General features: G+C 38.3%; 4 protein-coding genes across 5 annotated transcripts; 2 read left to right on the top strand and 2 right to left on the bottom strand.

The window, feature by feature from the left end:
- Positions 1–4,695: 4,695 nt before the first annotated feature.
- LOC135800193 (mitochondrial import inner membrane translocase subunit Tim17-B-like) lies at positions 4,696–6,032 on the bottom strand. Its single transcript, XM_065313355.1, has 3 exons — positions 5,877–6,032; positions 5,595–5,809; positions 4,696–5,506 (listed from the first exon to the last, which is right to left on the bottom strand). The coding sequence occupies exons 2-3, from the start codon at positions 5,736–5,738 to the stop codon at positions 5,135–5,137; spliced, it is 516 nt and encodes a 171-aa protein (XP_065169427.1). The 5' UTR covers positions 5,739–5,809; positions 5,877–6,032; the 3' UTR covers positions 4,696–5,134.
- A 246-nt stretch (positions 6,033–6,278) lies between these two features.
- On the top strand, positions 6,279–7,469 carry LOC135800191 (uncharacterized). Its single transcript, XM_065313353.1, has 3 exons — positions 6,279–6,464; positions 6,520–6,564; positions 6,625–7,469. The coding sequence occupies exons 1-3, from the start codon at positions 6,438–6,440 to the stop codon at positions 7,279–7,281; spliced, it is 729 nt and encodes a 242-aa protein (XP_065169425.1). The 5' UTR covers positions 6,279–6,437; the 3' UTR covers positions 7,282–7,469.
- Positions 7,470–7,761: 292 nt separating this feature from the next.
- LOC135800177 (unconventional myosin-Ia) lies at positions 7,762–13,618 on the bottom strand. 2 transcript variants are annotated; one of them, XM_065313330.1, is made up of 15 exons: positions 12,788–13,618; positions 12,481–12,727; positions 12,363–12,426; positions 12,273–12,286; positions 12,119–12,203; positions 11,794–12,051; positions 11,324–11,729; positions 11,096–11,260; positions 10,717–11,029; positions 10,271–10,651; positions 9,649–9,980; positions 9,457–9,592; positions 9,207–9,359; positions 8,865–9,055; positions 7,762–8,805 (listed from the first exon to the last, which is right to left on the bottom strand). In XM_065313330.1, exons 1-15 carry the CDS (start codon positions 13,378–13,380, stop codon positions 8,682–8,684), a joined length of 3,462 nt encoding a protein of 1,153 aa, XP_065169402.1. In that variant the 5' UTR covers positions 13,381–13,618; the 3' UTR covers positions 7,762–8,681. The 2 variants fall into 2 exon arrangements, with proteins under 2 accessions (XP_065169402.1, XP_065169403.1); XM_065313331.1 differs by having other exon boundaries at positions 8,865–8,992.
- Positions 13,619–13,666: 48 nt separating this feature from the next.
- On the top strand, positions 13,667–14,656 carry LOC135800192 (MIT domain-containing protein 1-like). The gene is made up of 2 exons (XM_065313354.1): positions 13,667–13,929; positions 13,983–14,656. The coding sequence occupies exons 1-2, from the start codon at positions 13,809–13,811 to the stop codon at positions 14,573–14,575; spliced, it is 714 nt and encodes a 237-aa protein (XP_065169426.1). The 5' UTR covers positions 13,667–13,808; the 3' UTR covers positions 14,576–14,656.
- The last annotated feature ends 29 nt before the right edge of the window (positions 14,657–14,685 follow it).

Here is a 14,685-nt window from a genome sequence, read left to right as displayed (position 1 = left end):
AGTTTGTTGCAGATACTCCCGGTGTAACCCGCGAAAATTTGCATAAAACTGTAATTTTTCATTGTTTTTTCGGGTTTGCGCGCGATCTAGGCATCTCACCAACTTCAGCGCGGCGTCAAAAGATGCGGAATTAAATTCTTCGTCGGGTGGTAGTAGTTTGTTGCAGATACTTCCCCCGTAACCCGCGAAAATTTGCATAAAACTGTAATTTTTCATTGTTTTTTCGGGTTTGCGCGCGATCTAGGCGTCTCACCAACTTCAGCGCGGCGTCAAAAGATGCGGAATTAAATTCTTCGTCGGGTGGTAGTAGTTTGTTGCAGATACTCTCCCCGTAACCCGCGAAAATTTGCATAAAACTGTAATTTTTTGTTGTTTTTCGGGTTTGCTTGCGATCTAGGCGTCTCACCAATTTCAGCGCGACGTCAAAGGATGCGGAATTAAATTCTCCGTCGGGTGGTAGTAGTTTGTTGCAGATATTGTGAGTTGTGTGTATACGCACTGGTACTCGTTGCGCTAAGAATTGTAGTTTTTATGTTATAATACGCGAACGCGGTGTCACAATTAGGTTGAAATAATTTTCCCAGGTGCAGAAATTAATTCTATATCTCCCTGTATTGAAATTTATGGCAAGAAAATTCCGTGACGCAAGTTATATTGAAAGTTGTGTGTGTGTACCGTAGTACTCGTTGCGCTAGGAGTTGTAGTTTTTTTAGTATACCATATAATTCTGGATTTTAGGATATATTGTTAATGTGAATAAGAGAGTACGTTCAGAAAATAAAATCTTTCTATTGTATCTGTATCCACAACATGAATTATTTATACTCCTTTTTCTTAATGCTCTGTGAAAAATGAGCATAATTATATTGTTTTGGGGCGATTTTCTTTTTCAAGTGAAGATTTTCTTTTGACAACACCCAGTATATAAATTTTACTTTATGCGCAGCCAAAAATTGACAATCTTTATTATTTGGGGTGATTTTCTTTTTGAATTGAAAATTTTCTTTTGGTATCACCCTGTATATAATTTTCCACTGATGTCACGCGAAAACAGGGCGCAATTTGCTTTTTTCCAGTGTTATCTTTGGTAATTTTGCAACCGTTAGCATAGCAAGTTTTAAAATGACGTCACGTGTTTTGTAGGTATAGAAATTGCAAATTCTAAAGTTATATTGTTTTTAGTTTGTTAATAAAGAAATGTTAAAGGCAATGGCTGTGTCTTATGACTTGTGCATCCCTCCTTTCTATCATTTCAGGAACAGGTCTCTACGAGAGTTCCCTCTCTCAGGGGATGATCCCCACTATAAAAATTGTTAAGGTATCCTGTGTGATTTGTGTGTTCCTTCTTTCATTTCAGGTACAGGCAAGAACTTGTAAGAATATTTTTAAGTGTCCCCTCTCGTGAGGCGACTTAAAAATGAGAAATATTTTTACAAATTCTTAAAAGGATGTCCTTATAAGGAGTTCCCTCTCTCTGGGGATGATCCCCCACCATAAAAATTGTTGATATGCCTGATAATTCCGGGGATGAAGCGCAGAGACATCGTAGCTGTAGGATGGGCCGGGAGCAATGGACGCATCGAACCAGTGGGCGATCGACCAGAGCGCCGGAGGCGCTCTGGGAGATCGACCTGTGACTGTCTTATAACGACACGTGCCAAAGAATTTAAAAATTCTGTCACCCCTATTCTCTTTTCTTCCTGTACTCTCTCTTCTTTTCTTCTCTTCTTACTTCTCCTGCTGCTGCTCTCTACATGCTCCTCCACCATCTTCTACTTATTCTTATTGTTGCTTCGCCGTACTCTGCTTTTCAAGTTATTTCTAACATTTGAATCTTGAATTTTTGTGGTATGCAACCCACATTTCGTAAATTTCTTATTATTTAATAAAATTGCCTTCTACAACTGAGATTCGATCCTCGAACCTCCAGCATGCTAGCATATGCACATGCCACCTGAGCCATAACGCTCACTTATCAAGACATATTCGGTCAAAGTATAAATGTTATTGTATTTCTCACCTTTTTAAAAACAACAACACTGTATAGCCTTCATACAAACACCATCATACAAAAATAACTTTTATATATATTTCTGGAAACGATAAAGAGAATACAAAAATAAATATTCTTGATAGTATTATGTCAACTATTATTTTATTTCAATAAAAATGCAAATCAAAATATAATAAATTTGAAAAGTATTAAGTGAAATTAAATTATGATTTCAACGTATTACCTTATTTCACTTTATTTATTTATAGACCAAGAGCCAGTGACGGCCAGACTTTCGTCATTTTAGGAAAGATGAAATTTTGTCCATGTGTTTCTCCAGCACAGGTAAGAACGATCCCCAATTATGAAACCTGGATCGTGGTTCCTTTGGCAGTTAACAGCCAACAAAGATGTACACATGATGACCTATGTTTCGTTATTTTAGCAAACTCCATTTTTGCATATTTTGTTTGTCACATTATTATAACATGCGCTGCTCAATGCCAGTCACCTGGTATGGTTCCAACCTTAGCCAGACACCCCTAAAGTATATTATATTTTAACTTTTTTTACTTTCTAACAAATCATGACGTAATAAATCCAATGGAAATTCAATATCACCGGAAGATATCCGACAGAAAACACGCGCGCACCAAAATCTTAATCCTGAGTTTTACGCGCAATAATTATCACATTATCCCGTAATTACCACACGCCGTCGACGATCGACCGAATGTAAAGCAAGCACCGAATGTCGGCACCGAATGCCACGAATGTCGACTGACGAATAAAACACGTGCGCATCGCGCAACAACGCACGACCCACTAAGTAGGGAAGAGAGTTGAGACTGTTGAGAGACAAGATGAACAAAGCAAATAGTAAACAAACAAAAAGTTCAGTATCGCGGCTGCCTAGAACTACTCACAAAAATTATTTTGCAACCTAAGAAAATTTTAACATAAATTTAATAAATTATTTGAAACAAAAGGAACACACTGACAAGATTATTGTCAGTCTGGAATAAGTACTTACAATATTCAGCTGCTAGATGCCTAAAACAAACAAAAATCAGCACCAGCAAAACACTAAAATGGCGTTTTTGTGGCTTTCCCGTAAGTTTCTCGGAAAAGTTGTAAATGAAAATTGTAAAGAATTTTAATACCTACAATATGACGTCAAAATTAAGATGCTGTGACAACGGGTTCAGCTGCTAGACACCTAAAACCAACAAAAATCAGCATCAGCAAACCACTAAAATGGCGTTTTTGTGGCCTTCCCGTGAGTTTTTCGGAAAAGTTGTATATGAAAATTGTAAAGAATTTTAATACCTACAATATGACCTCAAAATGAATTCGCTGTGATAACGGGTTCAGCTGCTAGACGCCTAAAACAAACAAAAATCAGCACCAGCAAACCACTAAAATGGCGTTTTTGTGGCTTTCCCGTGAGTTTTTCGGAAAAGTTGTATATGAAAATTATAAAGAATTTTAATACCTACAATATGACCTCAAAATGAATGCGCTGTGACAACGGGTTCAGCTGCTAGACGCCTAAAACAAACAAAAATCAGCACCAGCAAACCACTAAAATGGCATTTTTGTGGCTTTCCCATGAGTTTTTCGGAAAAGTTGTATATGAAAATTGTAAAGAATTTTAATACCTACAATATGACTTCAAAATTAGTAGAATAAACTTTACTCACTGTATTTCCATTGTACCAGTTACCCTCATGCCACAGGAAGAACAAGCCTAGCTTATTTTCATATCTGAGCAATTAAATAAATGAATTAATAAGTCTAACAGGAATTCTTAGCCACAAGAAGATATCCGACGGAAGTCTACCCAGGGAATGTTTGGGCGCACCGAATAAAGTCACTCAATTCTTGGTTTCACGCGCGATAAATCTTTGGTTCTACGTTGCACTCGTTTATTATTAGAAAATACCGTCTGCGGTCGACCGATCATATTGTAACTAAAAAATTAAAATTGAAATAACCACGAAATGATGCAAACACGTGCACCCCGCACGAAATCGCGCGACAGACTAAACAAAATAAGATTTGCCAGCCAATGTAAACAAACCAAATAAAATAAAACCTTGAATATGCATCGATATGAATGATAAAGACTTTCAACACTTACAATTTGAGGTATCCCAAGACTGCAAGGAGCGCACGTTCAATTGTTAGAAACTAAAATCTGTGAAGATCACAGTAAAATTATATTTTTGTCGGATCGTGCTGAATAATTCGAAAACAAAAACGTATCGAAAATCATAAAAAAATTAAATATTCCTAAATCTTAGTTAAATTCGCCAGTTATTACTAAATTTAAACAAATAAAATCTTTAATTTTGCTATCGATTTAAAATTTCTATCGCCTGGCGCCATCTACTTGTGAGCGCGCCAACTAGTAATTTGTTCGAACAAAATTACAGTTTTCTACACTTTGCAGTGCCGATCAAACAGCTGACTGACTTCTATTTACATCACACAATTATTTGTTTCAAAAAACTGAACAAGTTTCAGCGAAAAATCGACAAAATACAAAGAAAATAGCAACTCTTCTGTTATGAAAATTAGGTCACACAAGTCGGAAATATGGATAAAGTTCAATTTCCGCAATTGTTATAAAAAAGTGAACAGAAATTGATCAACTGTAGCAAGCTAAATCAAGTAAATTTGCTTTAACAATTGCGTGATTACTAGTTTGTACTTTTATATTTTCACATTCTCAATGAAATATACTAATTAACAGTTTCATATGATAAAATTGCTATCATAATTAGTAGATATTTCATTCATTCGTAATAGTTCGTTATTATCTCGTTCGTGGAGCTAATAATTACAACTATGTATGAAAAATGGGTTGGTTCCGGCAACAGATATAAATTAAGTCAGAAAACCTTTGCGAAACTCACCACTTTTTTGAGAAGAGCGGCAATAAAAGATAGATCACAGCGTGAAACGTCCACTCCCAGCGTATCCCGACGTCGTATAAAAAGTGAATAACGAAAAATATACATGCACACGTCAAAAATCGGAAGTAATCTTACATTACAACATTCTTGAATGCTTTGCTGTTGTGTTTATCATTTGCGTGAGGGGCGCGTCAAAACCTTACTATGCGATTGTTCATCTTTATTGGTAACTAAAGCCCGCACCGCTACCGCCGGTGGAACTGTTTTGCGTATTGCCGAGCGGGCCGTCCTCGAATATGGGCGGCTGTGGTTGGAACTGTTCGGCCGAAAGACGTGTGAATAGGATGCCGACACCTTCAATAAGTGCCAAAAGCACACCGCCGATAAAAGCGCTGCCTGCCATCGCAGATACACCATTACGCGCTGCTAGAATACCGCCGGTTGCTGCCCCGCTGATAATTGAGTTCCACGGATCCTCCTTCTTGCGAATGTGAATAAGTGCGCAGTCGATTGTCGAAAACATGCCTCCCCATACAGCAAAATTTCCTGCTATTATAGGTGATCTTTGTTTTATTGCTGTGATGGAGCCAATCTAAAAACAAACATGTATTAATAAATAAAACATCACCTTATAATCTACTAAACATGTAAATATAGTGAAATAATTGAAGTATACTTACAAATCTTCTGTTAAAACCTGATGGAGCATTCCGGAAGCCTCTGACACTTTGAAAAACACCACCGCCAATCAGCCCCATTGTAAACGCGCCGCCACAATCATCAACAATTCGCCATGGACACGGCTCTCTCGTATATTCCTCCATCGCAAACTCCTGACTTGTGAATTTCTTAAATTTGGATCTTGAATGTGTGCCGAGCGAAGTGCACACCTAACCTACAAACGAACGCAACGATTACATAAAACGTAATTCAAAATGCAGGACAGTTATAATCCAACTTACAATTTAAAGTCGTTCCCTGATGCGTTGTTGTATTGCAATGCTGCTCGTAAACAATTTAAAGCACCAAAATTTGCATCAGTTTTCAGGTTTCGTTTCGGGACCAGGATGACACACGGTCATGTCAACGACGGGAAAGAACGAGGCGATAGCAGAGCGTCACAGTGACATTGAAAATTTACATTTACTAGATACCGAACGAAATGATAGCTGAACTGATGTCAAGCCATCTCAGTAATTTCGAATGTCGCAAAGACAATTAGCCTAAGAGTGTAATAGTTTATTTATCTAATTATCTAGTTGTAAGGAAGAGAAAAACAAGTGAAACAAGACAAGTTTAAACTGCGCAGTGATTCAAATTCAAAATGGTGGACGTGCAACGCGGGAGATTTGAAACGTCGCAGAATATGGCGTACAAAAATGTGGTGTAAAAATAACCGCGGAACGTGAATCGGAGGCGTCGCGACGTCCAACGACGTGAACGACTTATAAATAACTGCACGAGTGCAAGCCGGAACACTTTCAGTTCCAGGTTTGGTGCTGTGCGCGTAATTTATCGAGAAAATGGCGACGAAAAACGAAGAAATTAAGGTAATTGCTTAAAAAAACTTTAAAATTACAAAATATCATGTAACAAAACTTTCAGGGTGCTGAAGTAGTTGCCATGGATCCAGTAAAAAAGGAACTACAGGTAAAATCAACCCATTTTTAATAATATTTGGGCAAAAATGTTAAAATATTTTGTATTCAGGCAAAAAATGAAGAATGCGAAGCGCTGAAAGCAAAACTAGCTCGAATGGAGCTGGATTTATTAGAAGCGCGCATGAAATCGACGCAAAACCAGTCGGAAGTTGACGAAATCCACAAAATGAAGGAGATTTCCGAAGAGTTGCTCACCAAAGCAAAGAGCATCATCTTTGAAAAAGTAAAAACATGCAAGAATCAAGAACTGCAGATCGAAGCACTGAACGCACAAGTCACATCGCTGAAGGACGTGGTTTCCATCACCAAGAACCTGCTTGAGATTCGCAACCTTGAAGTGACCCACTTGCAGGATCAGATCAACGCCATGAACGGAAAAATCGAATGCGAAAAAGAGCGACAGGAATTGGTACACAAGAAGTTAGAGAAAATGATCCGCATGAACGCAGATTTAAAACGTGAATACGAAACGCAATTGGTGCTTTTTAATGCACTTAGAGATAGATATCAAGAGCGAGAGTTGGCTAAGAACCTTATCGAAGAAGCAAATGTTATTATTAAAGCAGCATCGGATGTTTCAACCGAAGAATCGCCCGACAGTCCGGACGGACCAAAAAGCATGGCTGTTTCCAACTGTACGACTGATACTGTTAGTGTTGTCAGTCAAGAGAGCACTGAATCGCAAGCTGAATCGAAAACATCTTGAGTTTTACGGCAATAAATCGGAGATTGATACTAATTTATGTGAGATTTTAACTTTTTGCAAATTTTGTAACGATTTTTAACTAGCGCATGTTTTAAACTGTTAAAATATAAGTGTTTTATGTAAAAGATATAAGCAATTGCAAATATGTTACCAGTTTATCAAAAATAAATCAAGAAACTACTTAAAAACGTAATTATCATTCAATTAAAATGAAAAAAAGTAACTAAATGCAGTGTAAGAAATGTGTAAGTGTTGAAAATATCACCAGTTTATTCAATAAGACAGAACTATGAATTCATTTTAAGAAATATGAAAATGCAAGTCGCCGAACAACCGCTACCTAATTTAAAAATTGATATAAAGTTAGGCAATAGTAGACTTCAACAAGTTTCGTAACATTATGTGCTAGTAGTTGGTAGAAAAGTGTTTTTACGAACTTCGAAACGCAATGAAATGTTTGATAAATTATGTACAGCATAGTTTAACAGTTTACATTCAAAAATAAGTTTTGATCGCTTTTATTTCGTTCGTGTCTACAAAAGAAATGAAACTTAAACGTTAGGTAAAACTCTTTTCGGTGAAGCTTTCGATAATTCGATAATTCAATAGTTTATAGAATACTCTTTAAGATAAGATCAGCGAAAATACACTGACGAGAATGCAAACAAACGCAATTTGTCACAATTTGTGTGGCAAATTGCATTCTTGCATGATTACACAAATAGAAAACAAAACCCTGTGTTATAAACTAACTGTATAGTAACAATATACTTTATAGTTAACGTTTCTTGGTCTTTTAGTTGTAGTAATTTGCTTTGTTCAATTCTACGTTGTCTCTTAGCATATAATATTTACACGTTCCGCTTAAATCTGATTTACGTTAGAGTTTCTTTCAAACATTTCAATCATTTATAAGTATAATAGGTACTAGATGTGTTACGATGTATTTAGCTTACGTTTTTTGTTCAATTTCTTATCGTTTTTGTTTTGATTACTGGTTAGTTTATTTAATATATATATATCATTAAGAATTAATCAACGACTTAATCAGTAGCATTAGATTCAATCTCCTCTCTGCACGTAATTAACCAGTATCTAATTGTAAGTTATTGTTTTTGCTCTCAATAATTGTCACTGTTGCTAGGTTTTAATTATTGTTGGCTACGATTTGAGTTGAGTGGATGAAACTGAATAATAATGGCGATGAACACAATAACAACAAACCAAGCGAATGATATGAATCGTTTTTTTAGATTTTAGGCGTTTTTGTGTTGATGCAGAAATTTATCGCGACAAAGAATGTGTTCAGTGGCAGTGATGGTTGTGTACTTACAGGAAATCGGAAATGTGTATGAAGAATGCGTGACGTAAATGTAAAGGATATGTTTGGCACGACGTCGTCACACTAACACCTCCATCTTGTTCCCTTTGCGCAGCACACGAATCTGTCCCGGCTGCACTTCCGGTAGGCCCATGCATTTGAAGATGAACGTCACGATTTGCGAACCGAAATTTGCCTCAAATCTAATTCACACAATTTAAAAAACACATAATTTATATAAAATGAGGTTATAATAACTTACTCTGTTGTTATGTTGACTTCCGGTGCTTTGGTGACGGCGTTTTGAACGACGAGGAACAACTTGGTAACAATTTCGATGACATGCCCGGTTTGGAACACAAAATCGCCCTTTTTCTTGCTGAGATCGCTCTGAAAGAGACAGCCGGTTGCATCGGAGGCGGCACTGCCCGAATCGGAGTTGGCTATCGCCGACTACAAAAGGATTTGCACACCGCTATAGACAACTACAGGGTCTAGCCTTACACGTTAAAATTTACACAGATTAAACTATATTCTACTTTAGTATTTGTGAAAGATGAAAATCTATCGGATTTTGTGTAAAAATTGCTTTTTATGTACTTACGGCTCGAACATGCACGACTGCAACGTCATCTAAAAATGGCGACAACGACATGCGATAAATCTCGGTGGCAGGTACGCGGTATTTGATTTGCAGCGTGCGCTGATCCAAAATCAGCATCGATCGCGTCGAAATCACCAATAAAACCGGAACAAACTGCAAATTACATCACATTACATACATTTTTAAAATTCTATTTGTTTTTATGTCTGATTGCAACTGTTTGGTGAAATGATTTGATAAAATAACATACCTTTCCGCTGGATCGCGCGATTTTATTGACAATATCAGCGAATACGACGTACTGATCACTGGTTTCGATGCAGATCTTCTTCCATTGCACGTTTTGACGCAGGCGGACATAATCGCCAAGAAATGGGTGCGATACACTAAAATTTATAAAAAATTTATTTAAAAAATCAAATAAAAATGATGAAAATTTTACCTTCTTGCATATGAAGACTTTCTATCTTTAAAAATAAAGCTGGCAGTGACTTTCTCCCGCATGCGATTCCTCGCAGTTTGATCAAACTTGAGCCGATATTTGTGACACCGCCACTTGTGATGGATTTTCCGCAGGAGAGCGTTCGCTTCCGACAGCTTGGGGTGACAGCTCGGCCATTCGCGGCACATTGGCGACTCAACATCATGCGGCAGTAATACAATCAACGTTTGCAGAAACTGCCGACGCTTCCACTGAATATACCGGCGTTGAATTATTTTCGCCGCCCATTCTGTCTGTTTACGGTGTTTGAGGATACGAAACTCTTCCCGGGCCTAAACAAACAAGATACAATCACAATCAATGATAATAAACTTAATAAAACATGAATTACAAGCCTAAAAGGTTGAAAGCTTTGTAATAAAAACAATTTAAACAAATTATTGCGATTTATAATGGTTTGAGTGGGTAATTATGAACAGTTACCACACGATAAAGGCACCAGAGATGTCTGTGACTTTGAAAAGGAAAGCCCATTTTGAATTCCTAACATAAAACACGAATTTTTTAAAATAAACCAAAAAAATCATTAGAAAACTAAATTTTTATATTAAAAATTACTCACTCTCCAACTTCTCCACGCCGAGGCGATTATCATCTGACTATGGCGCATCTTTTTGTACCGATTTCGAGCTGTGAAACCACGCCATGACTTCTGGATGAGCAGAGCCAAGTCATGAAGACGTGCACGACGAAAATCTTCAAGTTCAAACACAGTTCGTGGACTCCGAACGAAAATCTTCGTTCTCCCAAAAGTAAATTCAGCGCTAGGTATGGGAATTGATCGGAGAGCCATGGAGACGCCTTCGATTGGTGAACCTCGCCATCGGGGCCATGTGCTCGCGCAGAGCATTTTGTATCGACAGAGGAATTGCGGATATGGTAGGCGATAACAATAACCGGAGCGCCATATTTGTACCGTTGGCAATAAACATAAATATCGGACCTAAACAGATTTGAAAATAAAATTTGTTAGTGAAATGTAAAAAGGTTTTAATTATTTTGTTTTACCTGATGTTGTACTAATGCCATTTCAAAAATGCGCGGTTGCTTGAGCTCGTTGGGCTTGAGGCAGCGAATGTAGTGCGGCTGGCGCGTCGCCAGCGACTTGAGCAGGGCGTTCAAGGACACTTGCAGCTGCGTGGCGACTGACGCCGGCTTCTTCACCGTGCACCGCTTGGGATTACCCTCTGGGAAGAGCGCGTGCATCAGCGGATGATCGCAGCGGTACATCGCCCGTGACAATTCCTTCGGCAGCGATTCGTGGTTCTTTTCGACGAAGCCACGCACATCGTATGTGACTGGACCGGCAAAATGTCGAATTCTGCAATGAAATACACAATATTTTCCATTATTTTCTGTTTGTTTTTGTTTTAAAATAAAAACTTACTGAAAATGAAAAGATGGCAGTGACGGATCGGCAGCTAGACAATGCGAATGGCCGGCGCAGCATTGCTCGACGCGCGTCAAATATGTTTGGTCGCAATGCACGTGCAGCTCGTCGAGCAGCGTCAGCACGCCGTGCTTCTCGTGCTCTAATAATTGACAAATTCCACTGAAACACACACAAAACAATTAAAATTCCACATTTTTTAACGTAATTCCTCAAAAAACTTACATATTGTTAAAATATTCTATTTTAGTCCACTCCAATCCCTCCCGTGCAAGTTCCTCCTGCTCCTCCTTGAGCGCAATCGCCGTTATCACCTGGTGCAGCTTCTCATTACAGTAGTTAATCATCAACTGCTCGAAGCCGTTCTTATCGAAGCACTCAAACCCGTACAAATCAAGCACCCCGAGCATTTTCCGCTTGCCGAGGTGTCTTGGTTTGATGATTTCGTTGATTTTACCAATTAGCCATGTAAACAGCCGACTGTAGAGCATCTTACACAAGGTGTCGCGTATTTTCGTCGCTTCGCACGCGTTCAACTCGGCGAGGATGCCATCCTCGACATGTCGACTTGTTAACGCACGCTGAAGCCATCGATGTTCGGCGCCCAACAGTTCGCATATTTCGTATAACTCTAAAAATTGTTTAAATTTTATAAATTTTGTGTTTTTTTATGTGTAATTTGAGGTTAGAATTACCGTAATCGTTATTGATGGAACACCCCTCGGTCCCGTCAATGTTATTGCAAGGCACAAACTCCAAATTACCTAACTTTAATACAACAGCGATGATTCGAAAAATATTAACAACTTCCTCGACGGCGAAGCCCAGCGCGTCGAACGCGGACCGCGTATAGACGAAGAGATTCTTGTCTTCATCTTCGGTCTGCGTCGGCAGGCGATTGCTCATGTAGAGGATTCTATAGTGTTCTACGTTACGTTGTAACTTTAAACCTTCTGCAAATCATTTAAAAACAATATTTTATACAAAAAATTCATCAAACAACCAAAATATTGCACTTACTTAACAAATGAATATCTGCTCCGGATAAGAGCTGATAAAATATATGAAAGTTTCGATCGCCACATGATAAACTTGTGATTCTTGTCTAAAAAACAACGAAAAGCATTAAAATAACATCAAAATAAACATTTGAAGGTTAAATTTCCGCCATTACCTTATCCAACAAATCTGTTAGCATGAAAATTGATTGTAAAATGTTAAAATAACCTCAAAATTACAAACATAACCTTAGTTTAGTACTTACAATGCATCAAGTGTCCTCCAATGGGATCTCCTTTGAAATCAAACTCAATATCCAAGAATTTACCCTTAAAATTAATGAAAATTAGTTTATATTTAGTGATTTTAGTGTAAAACCTTACAAATCTGGATGCATTGTCATTCCTTTTAGTCTTTGCATTGCCAAAAGTCTCCAGCAACGTGTTGGCCTGCACCAGGCGGTCCTTGAGCACTTTCACCTCCGGACTGCAACTGCTGACAAGCACCAGAAACTGCAGCACAACCCTCGCCGCCTCCGTCTTGCCAGCACCACTCTCGCCAGTGACAATGATGCATTGATCCTCATTGCGATCGTTTAACCATCGATATGAAGATGCGGCAACTGCATAACTAAAATTAATTGAGATGTTAGTAAATAATTTGTGATGAAATGAATTGAATTGGTTTTACATGTGAGGTGGAAGCTGAAAAGGTCCTTTCTTGATGTAGGCCTCGGCGAGGTCGGCGGAGTAGAGCGCCAACTTCTTGTACGGATTCACGGATATGAGCACGTTGCCGATGTACGTGTAGATGTGATCGCGCTTGAAGCGCTGCTGCAGGTTGGCGACGAAGGCGTCCTCGCCGAGTGGCTCCAGCAGCACGGCATCCCAGGCGCCCACCTCCTGCTCAAGCATCGCGCCGCGCCGCGCCGGAGTGCTGCCGCCGCTGCTGCGGCATCTAATCCCGCCGAAACGCGCTATCCCGCCGCCGCGCACATCGCACCCACGGCACACACTAATTAACGCGACCGCCGGCGGGGTTGTTCCAGTGTGGCGCGCCGTGTGCCATTTATTAGTCTCCAGCGGACACTGCGCGCTTTCTTTGACACTACGCTGACAAGCGGTCAAAACTGAGGACACTGAGGGGCGCAGGTGGTGGGATGAACGAAACGAAAGGAACAAGGGATGAAAAGTGAAAACTAGCTGCGGGGGGTTGCAAAATGTTGCGTGAAATTGCCGCGGGGGTTCATTTGGCGCTGCACGCACTCTGCGTTTACACCACATCAAATTTTCCAATGAAACAAAACAGAAAACAACTTACAAACACGTTAATAACTAGTCAATACTCACGAATTCTCTTATAAACCATGTTTGTTTATAATATTTACTTTGTTTTTGTTTTGTTTAACGTTTTTAAATTTAAAAACAAAGTGTAAACGCAGAACAACACTTTTGTGCGCTGTTGTGCCAAATATACACTGAGCTTCAATTATTAATTGAATGACAAATGAACATGTTCAATTTTAATTCGATGTGCGTGTTTACAGCTCACACGTCGTATAAACAATGATGAGATGCGTGAATTATTTATTGTTCAATTTGACTATGCAACCGAATATACAGCAATACCAGATGGTTATGTGTTCATACATAGTTATTATTAAACAAAACACAGCAACAGTTAGTTTTAATAATAAATAAAACTCAACACAATGAAGGAAGCAGCTGTAAGTCTTTTAAAAAGAGCTGTAGAGTTAGATCAAGCTAAAAGATTCACAGAAGCTCTGTTATTATATCAAGAAGGCATTCAGATGCTTCTTCAACTCAGAAAATGTAAGTTAAAACACAAATTAAGACATATCCCAAGTAATTTTATATGATTTTAGCTGAGAGTAAGGACAGAGCTGATTATTACCTTAAGAAAATCGAAGAGTACATGTCCAGAGCTGAAACAATCAAGAAAACAGTGGAAGAACTCAAACAACAAGGCAAATATCATGAACAAATGAGCATCAAAAGTGACAGCATAGGTCATTCCTATACAAAAATCTTCAGTAGATTTCTTGATTCAGATGTAACACATGTAACCATTGAGGATCCTTATATTAGAGCATTTCATCAAGTGCAGAATCTGATTAAATTCTCAGAAATGTTGATTAAACATTGTAGTAACTTGAAAAGAATTAAACTGATTACTACACAAAGTGACAGTGAAAGTGAGCAGCATGGACATCTAAATAACATGAAAAAAGATCTGAAGGATAATTTTAGCATAGAACTTTTAATTGAATTCTCACCAACACTGCATGATAGACAAATTAGTTTAAGTACTGGCTGGATAATCAAAATTGGCAGAGGATTGGATTATTTTAAAGCTCCAAGGAGTAAAAACTGCATTGGGACTTATGATTTAGACTTAAGACCTTGTCATGAAACAACTGTGGACATATTTCATTCTAATAATGTTGTTCAGAAGTGATTTTTAGTGAAAATTATGCGTTTTTGTGTAAATATGTATGTTTATGGTAGGCAACCAAATATACTTCTATTTTGATCATTACTTTCTTATTTTTTATGTATTTAAGGGAA

This window comes from Atheta coriaria, unplaced genomic scaffold (assembly GCF_025399875.1).
Source record: "Atheta coriaria isolate IRGN ID8LTWV9N9 unplaced genomic scaffold, Caltech_Dcor_3.1 hic_scaffold_10_pilon, whole genome shotgun sequence".
Lineage (NCBI taxonomy): Eukaryota > Metazoa > Arthropoda > Insecta > Coleoptera > Staphylinidae > Dalotia > Dalotia coriaria.
Note: the sequence above shows the minus strand (reverse complement) of the source record. Positions and strands in the feature narration are given on the sequence as shown.

Bases quoted from the DNA above. Each gene is read 5' to 3' on its own strand.
- LOC135800177 (XM_065313330.1), bottom strand. From the start codon at position 13,380: ATGTGGTGTAAACGCAGAGTGCGTGCAGCGCCAAATGAACCCCCGCGG. The intron at 12,052-12,118 runs GTAAGTGCAATA...AATGATTTGCAG, and splicing joins AGCAGATATTCATTTGTTAA to AAGGTTTAAAGTTACAACGT. The intron at 10,652-10,716 runs GTAAAACAAAAT...AAATCTGTTTAG, and splicing joins TGGCATTAGTACAACATCAG to GTCCGATATTTATGTTTATT.
- LOC135800191 (XM_065313353.1), top strand. From the start codon at position 6,438: ATGGCGACGAAAAACGAAGAAATTAAG. The intron at 6,465-6,519 runs GTAATTGCTTAA...CAAAACTTTCAG, and splicing joins CGAAAAACGAAGAAATTAAG to GGTGCTGAAGTAGTTGCCAT. The intron at 6,565-6,624 runs GTAAAATCAACC...TTTTGTATTCAG, and splicing joins CAGTAAAAAAGGAACTACAG to GCAAAAAATGAAGAATGCGA.
- LOC135800192 (XM_065313354.1), top strand. From the start codon at position 13,809: ATGAAGGAAGCAGCTGTAAGTCTTTTAAAAAGAGCTGTAGAGTTAGAT. The intron at 13,930-13,982 runs GTAAGTTAAAAC...ATATGATTTTAG, and splicing joins GCTTCTTCAACTCAGAAAAT to CTGAGAGTAAGGACAGAGCT.
- LOC135800193 (XM_065313355.1), bottom strand. From the start codon at position 5,738: ATGGAGGAATATACGAGAGAGCCGTGTCCATGGCGAATTGTTGATGAT. The intron at 5,507-5,594 runs GTAAGTATACTT...GTTTGTTTTTAG, and splicing joins CAGGTTTTAACAGAAGATTT to ATTGGCTCCATCACAGCAAT.